Here is a 7,151-nt window from a genome sequence, read left to right on the forward strand (position 1 = left end):
AAAATAAATTAATATTAACTCCTCTCATATGGAATTTTTTGACATAAAAATTAACTGGTAGCCAGAATGTTCCCTAACAACTATCTCTAAGTTAGTAATCTGATGGTTTTCTTTTTCCTCCACTCAAAAAAAGATTAAGAAAAAACAAATGAAATTTGATATCAAAATATATTTTTTTAAGATTATATAGATCGGTTACCGAATAATTTAAAAAGATAGGAGACTAAAATAAGCTTTTCAAATAAATTGCAAAATTATCATCTAATTTACTCATTTTTATCATTTGTATTTCAATTCAACTCTCATTTCAAAAAATATGTAAATTGACTCTAATTTTGGCTAAAAAAACACAATTATGCAAAAAAAAAATCAAAAAAAAAATAAATTTTTTTTAAAATTTTACTATTACAATATATAATGAATTATGAAATGATAAACGGTAAAATATAACTACAGTATTTTCTCTACTTGCTTTAGTTTTTGTTAATTAATACTTATGTTGTTGATACAAATCCGGCGAGCAGTTGGCTGATAGGATGTTAGGTAATGATAATGTCATTATTGTGGAGGAGACGGAGTACTGTCAGCTTTTGATTTCTGCTTCGGAACTTGTGGAGGTCTCATAGTACTCTATCAGTACTATCCTTGCTGCAAATTGCAAAATAACCTAAGTCCTAAAACATTGATGGGGTACAAAATTCATTTGCTCAAAGTTTTTTTTTTTTTTCAGAAAAGGCAAGAAATAGTTAGGCTACTTGGATTGTTGACTCGTGCTTCTTTCCACGTTAGATTAAATTTTTATTTAATGTAGGAAAATATTCAGGAATTTCTAAAATGTTTTTCAAAAGGAATTTTTTAATTATAAATTTACAATTCAATGCATATTGGACATTTTTTTAAAATATTAAAATGGTGATATATTAGTATTTTTTTTAATATTAGATGATAACATATTAGATTGAATTGTGTTAATCTGAATAACTTATTAAATCCATGACTCGGGTTATGAGACCACTATTATCTTATAGAAAAAAATAAAAAAAATCATGAATGTCAAATCTCAATAAAAAAAATAATATCAAAGGACAAAATTGGAAAAAAATCACTTTAAAAAAAAGACAAAAAAAAATCACGAGTTAGCATGGGTTAATCTCTTAAATATGCTATTAGGGTCATGTGAACAAGATAATTCCATACAAAGAAAGAAAAAACTACAAAGCTTAACTCTACACTAATTTAATATTGAATAATGAAATTGAAAAAACAAACAATTGAAAAACAACAAAAAAAAAAGGATTAAAATCAACCCCGTTAGCCTGTGAAATCCATAACCAGGTTAAGGTTAGGATAAGCCCACATAAAAAAAATAAAAACAGTCAAGCTTAATTCTTAACCAATTAAATGTTGAAGATGATTTTGAAAAAAACATCAAATAACAAAAAGTGTCCCAAAAAATAGACTCAAGTTAACTTGAGTTCACCTACCAAACACGCGATCTGGGTCACAATACTGAGATAGTCTTATAAAAAACAAATAAAAAAATTACAAAGTTCAATTCTCAACCAATTCAATGTTGAAGGATGAAATGAAAAAAAACAAAAAAAAAACTAAAAAGAATTCTAGCAAACCTGAGTTACATGTCAAACCTGCGACCTAGATCATTATATCAAGATAACTCTATAGAAAGTAAATAAAAAAAAAATTATAAAGCTTAATTTTTAATCAATCCAATTCAATAATGTCGAAGGATAAAATTAAAAGAAAAATATATAAAGAATGATGAATAATTTGACATCCAAAAAGAAATGAAAATTCACTCTGCTATTTTAAAAAGAATGAGGCACAAAAATAAAGGAGTTAACAGAGGAAATAAAGTAAGATAAGAAGATAGGGCCACCAGTTCCAAACAAGAGCGTCGCCAAGTGCACGTGTCGTCTTGAAAGGAAGATCATGCCTAGACGAGTCAAACAATACCCAAAAAGGACATCTCTTGATGTCGATGGCCGCCCAAGTGCAGCGACTCTACCCACGTGTTGGCGCGTGATACAGACATGTAATTAATTACAACATTGAATAGGAGTTGTAGTTAACTGGAAAACGCATATAGCATCCAGACCACCGAAAGAAGAATTCCAAAAACAAAGGATAGAGGCTATGAAATCCATATGGAGAGGTCATGCAATACATCTACACTCATATTTCTTTCAGTAAATAATTAGCATTTAATTTCATAGAATTATATTAAAGCTAATAAACTTATGGGTGACGACTAGTTTATACATACATACATATATATATATATATAAAGATAGCACAATTTTAAAAATATATTTTTTAAATTTTAAAGATTTAAAAATATCATCTATTTTAAAGATGTTTGATAGTACAATTCAACAGTGTTTCTTAAAAATTTTAAATTTATTTGTTTTAAACATATACTAATTTAAAAAATATATATTATTTTAAAAATCATCTTGCACCATCTCAATCACCCCACTTTTATCTTCTAAATTGAGCACAAGAAGCATCGTCCCGAAAGACACTGGCAAAGCAAGCTCCAGCGTGAAAAAGAAGCCTGACCAGGACAATCAATACCAAGATACATCCCACAACACTAAAGATTTCATGGAAAAAATGGTTCACATCTATCAAGCATAACAGGTCTGGATTAAAGGCTAAGCATTCAAAACAAGAAAGAAATGAAAGGATAAAATCCACGGACATAATTTCATCTTTCAGAAAACAATTATAAGCTCTGCTCAGAAAAGGGATGGCATTTCTAAGCATTCCAAAACTAAAATGTCGTAATATAGAACTCGCTTAGTAGAGGCGGACTGGTGTGCCCATGGTACTCTTTAGGTGCAGGGACTTGACCTGATTTGCAGCAACAGACATTAAATAAGTACAAAAACAGTTAACAGTGCCAGAAAGTTTCAACAAAGTTTAAAGAGATCAGAACTCACATTTTGCCAATTTTTCTTCAACAAAGAAACAAGGAAGTTCACGGACATTTGAACATTCTGGAAAATCTGCTTATCCTCCATGTCGCAGTTACCAACAGCAACCCCCATGCAAAGGACTTTCTTCAATTGGAACTTCACTGTCGCCTTGATCTCATTAACTTTAGACTCCAATGACTCTTGGTGAGTCACGAGGGTGGGAAACTTTCCTGCATTCACATATAAATTGGCAGAAAGTATGAGACACTACCATATCAAAAAGCCAGGTCAACCACTCTACATGAAGACAGTTTGTAAAGAAATACACAGGCATGGAGCTCTCATCGTAAACTTGCCTGCCTTGTTGAGACCAGGGCCTAAAAGACGAGGAATCTGCTTGATGACAGACTCTGATGCCAAAAAGGCATGGTACTGCTTGGAAAGCTTTTTGACCAATTTCTTATTCTTGTTTAGCTTCTTCAATGCTTCAACGTCCATCCATTGCAAGCCTATAGATGTTGCCTGCCAAAAAGATAATACTATTAAAAATCCCATAATAAGTGAAAAAATTCAGGCTAATAAATCTCAGACAACCATACAACTACAATCATCTGACAAACTCATCCCAAAAGGACAACAGCAATCCACTCTCTCTATAACTTGCAGCAATGCTATTTTCATAATATAGCAACTGCTTCCAAACCATTGCCAAAACAGATTTGAAAACCGGAAAGATAAATATGCTACTTAAGTACATTTTATAGACACCAAACAGCAACATCACAAATTATTCAGAAACTTCTTTTAATCTATGTATATTGATGAATGGAATGAATAATTACCTCCTCCACATGTTGAGCATCTCCAAGCATGCAGACCTTCATTTTGGGACGGGGTATGTGAGGCAACTTAACAGAGCCACTGAACCTCTTGTCCTTCTGGGGGTCATAATTTTTCAATCCAATCTGTAGCTCAATGGTCTGAACAAACTTGCGAGGCTTCTCATTCACACCAGTTTTGATAGTAGTAACTGCTTCACGAATTGTATCCCCAGAAAGCTTACTGCAGTAGACAGAGCATAAAACATTCATATCATAATGTGTTTCACCAGTCACTCCTTAGCTCAACCTAGGATGTTTCAGAGTGCTTTAGGCTAATGGGTTTACTTCTTTACCTTAAAACTCACAAAATTCCCGACACTTGCTTAAGAATCATCTTAAGGTAAAAAGGAACACAAAGAGTTCAAAAGCAACTTGACTACTTTAAATTCTCTTAATACATGGCATCACAAACTTGACTTTTATAGCTCCTACATTGTTTAAACTAATAGTATTCATTGTAAATAACCAAAAATCCTCAACCAACTTCTACAGTAGCTTTGATGAATTTTCATTTTTTGTCTAGTGTAGACTTCATATCCAAGAAATCAGTCAAGTAAAAGCAATCAGGACCAAGAAAAATCAGAACACTATAAAAAATTTAATTTATTGTATAAATCCAAAGCAATTATCAAAAACAAACCAGACAAATTTCCCATTTTTTAACATGTAGATGAACAAACAAACCTTTCAAATTATACTAAAATGATTCAAAAACCAAGAACACATAACCCAACATCACATTTCCTCGCAATCCATGAAAACAAAACAATGATAATGAACTAGCTGCCGAAACATGAAAAAATCAGGAGCCCTTGCGGGGAAAAAATTAAAAAGGAAAGAACTAGAGATCTTGAGCCATACCTCATGCTGGAAACCTCTTAAAGGAACTCTCTTCAGATTTTTTCCCTGCAAATACAACAGCAAATACATTAAACCTCCATTGGTAGAAGTCAAGTCTAAGATGTTGAAGAGAAAGAAAACCCACCAGAGAACAAAGATGAAGGAACGTGGCGATGAGAAGAAAGCGGCTATGGAGTGTGGATTTATATTTGTTGAGAGAGCATTGGAAGTAATAAAACCCTAGCTAGCTAGCTAAGTTAGATGGGCTGGGTCTGACTGTTTAGAAAAGACATAGACTCGGCCCATACATTTAGCCCATTTGAGAGTAAGTTCCTTTTATTATCTTAATTTTATTATAAAATTTTAAGAGTGTCAAACAATAAAGTAAACGACTATTTCTTTTTAGTTCCCTTTATTATGATGATTTATAATAATGATATTTTTTTTGTAAAAAAATTCATCCTTTTTTAATTTAGTTTTATATATATATATATATATATATATATATATATATATATATATATATATTCTTTAAATACCAAAAAGAAATTTCATAAAAACAAAAATTCTACTATTTTAAAAAAGTTAATAACTCAAAATATATTATTATTCAACTTTTTTTCCTTAATAGCTCCAAAGACTAAAAAGTAATTTTCTACTCCTTTTTCATTAAAAAAATGAAAAGTGATTTATTTTCTAGGAAATCTTTTTTTATAACATTATCAAATATTAAAAAAAATATTAATTTTTTAGAAATTTACTTTTCATATAAACTATTTTCTAACAAATAAACAAGGTCAATATATTATATAATTACAACCTTTCTAAAACATTTCTTTTTCATTAATATCAACATCACATAGTTAAAAACAATAGACAAATTAAACTAAATATCTTGCTAAAATATATAGTTGATAAAATCAATTAACATCAAACATAACAATCACCAAGTGATGAAAATCCAACCAACCCAGCCATGTGATTGGGGGCTGACTTGTTTTTTTTTTTTTTTTAATCAACTTAAAAAAACACTCAATTGGGACATATGAAAAATAGACTTGTTTTATACAGCAGAGTTACAAAAATTTCCAGGCATTTCTTGAGCCACAAACTGTTATCACAGCGATTCTTGACACTCCTTAAAGTCCATGAAAAGAAAAGGAAAAAGAAATTCAATAATGCAAAATAAAAAAAAAATCAACTCATGAAAATACAGGGAATTAATGCAAAACAAAGAAAAAATGATCTAAGAAAATCATAACCAAAAGGAAGAGAAAACAAATAAAAAGACAACAAGAACTTGAAATCCATTCTTTCTTTGCGTAGAAACAGAGAGAATCTGGGAACTGAAATTCTTTCTTGCATAGACGACATTTTTTATGAATTGGGTTTTTATTATTATTATTATTATTATTATTCAAGATTTATTCTTCAATTCTTTAAGACTATTTACATGCAGAGGATAATATTTTGACAGGGGAAGAGACATTTATGGAGAGGGAAAATTATTTAGAACTTCGTCGGAGACCCCTCTCCTTGTACGGCACAACCTCAAATCTCCATCTCCACAACTGAACCTCTGGAATGGACAGTGAAATGGAAGTCGAGAACACAATCAGCATCCTTTCATGGTTATATGTTTCTCTGTGTGTCTTAATAAACGTCAGCAATAAAAAATAGTATATTGATAGTTTAATAGATGCTGGCGGGGCTTCCTATGACTACTTCAAATCACTATAATTATAATACCTTTAAAAATATGAAATAATAAGATAGCATCTAGAATATAACTAGTTATTTGACCGTTTTTAATTTTTGATTTGATAATTTTATTTTTCAGCAAAAATATAAATATGCAGTTTTTTTCTTTGTATTTTTTTCCAAAAAAAATTCCAAGAGAAGCTTTTATATATATATATATATATATATATATATAAAATTAAATAAATCAAGAATTATTTGTGCTAATAAATATATAAATAAGTTATTATAAATAAGTAAAGACTAAACTGGAAAAATCAAGAGATAAATATAGATCTAGATATTTAATCTCACAACACAGGTCATGTATCCACTTGTATTTAATAATTTTATTTCTTTGAATAATTTTTTTAATTAAATGATTATGTGTGGACAAAGCATAAAAAAATATCATTAATAATAACTAAAGACTAAACTTGAGAAATAAAGAGATAAATAGAGATCAAGTTATTTGATCTCACAACACTCATCATGTATCCAATTGTATCTAATAAATTTGTTTATTAGATTAAATTCTTTATTTAATCAAACAATAATTGAATTGTTCTGTGTTACGCCGCATGTAAGAGTAAAAAAAAATTCGAATATCAAAAAAATATTTAAGTATTATTAACGTAATTCCTAAAGAAAATAGAAAATAACCATGAATTTAAAATCAATTGCATACCAGACAATATTTTTATTTAATATTGAGGTAGAAACATATTGGATTGATTTTCGTCAAGCCTGG

The 7,151-nt window shown here is 29.7% G+C and overlaps 1 protein-coding gene across 1 annotated transcript; it reads right to left on the bottom strand.

Annotated features, from left to right (window-relative positions):
• Window positions 1-2,600: 2,600 nt before the first annotated feature.
• Window positions 2,601-4,916, bottom strand: LOC133672271 (large ribosomal subunit protein uL1y-like). Its single transcript, XM_062092645.1, has 6 exons — window positions 4,806-4,916; window positions 4,682-4,726; window positions 3,782-4,001; window positions 3,296-3,461; window positions 2,964-3,169; window positions 2,601-2,874 (listed from the first exon to the last, which is right to left on the bottom strand). Exons 2-6 carry the CDS (start codon window positions 4,684-4,686, stop codon window positions 2,821-2,823), a joined length of 651 nt encoding a protein of 216 aa, XP_061948629.1. The 5' UTR covers window positions 4,687-4,726; window positions 4,806-4,916; the 3' UTR covers window positions 2,601-2,820.
• Window positions 4,917-7,151: the final 2,235 nt, after the last annotated feature.

The sequence above is a fragment of the Populus nigra genome, chromosome 14, assembly GCF_951802175.1.
Source record: "Populus nigra chromosome 14, ddPopNigr1.1, whole genome shotgun sequence".
Taxonomy (NCBI): Eukaryota; Viridiplantae; Streptophyta; class Magnoliopsida; order Malpighiales; family Salicaceae; genus Populus; species Populus nigra.

What these genes read in the sequence shown, in the direction of transcription:
- LOC133672271 (XM_062092645.1), bottom strand. An exon ending in CCCTGGTCTCAACAAGGCAG is followed by an intron (nt 3,170 to 3,295) that starts GCAAGTTTACGA and finishes ATGTGAATGCAG; the next exon opens with GAAAGTTTCCCACCCTCGTG. An exon ending in TGAAGAAAAATTGGCAAAAT is followed by an intron (nt 2,875 to 2,963) that starts GTGAGTTCTGAT and finishes GCTGCAAATCAG; the next exon opens with GTCAAGTCCCTGCACCTAAA.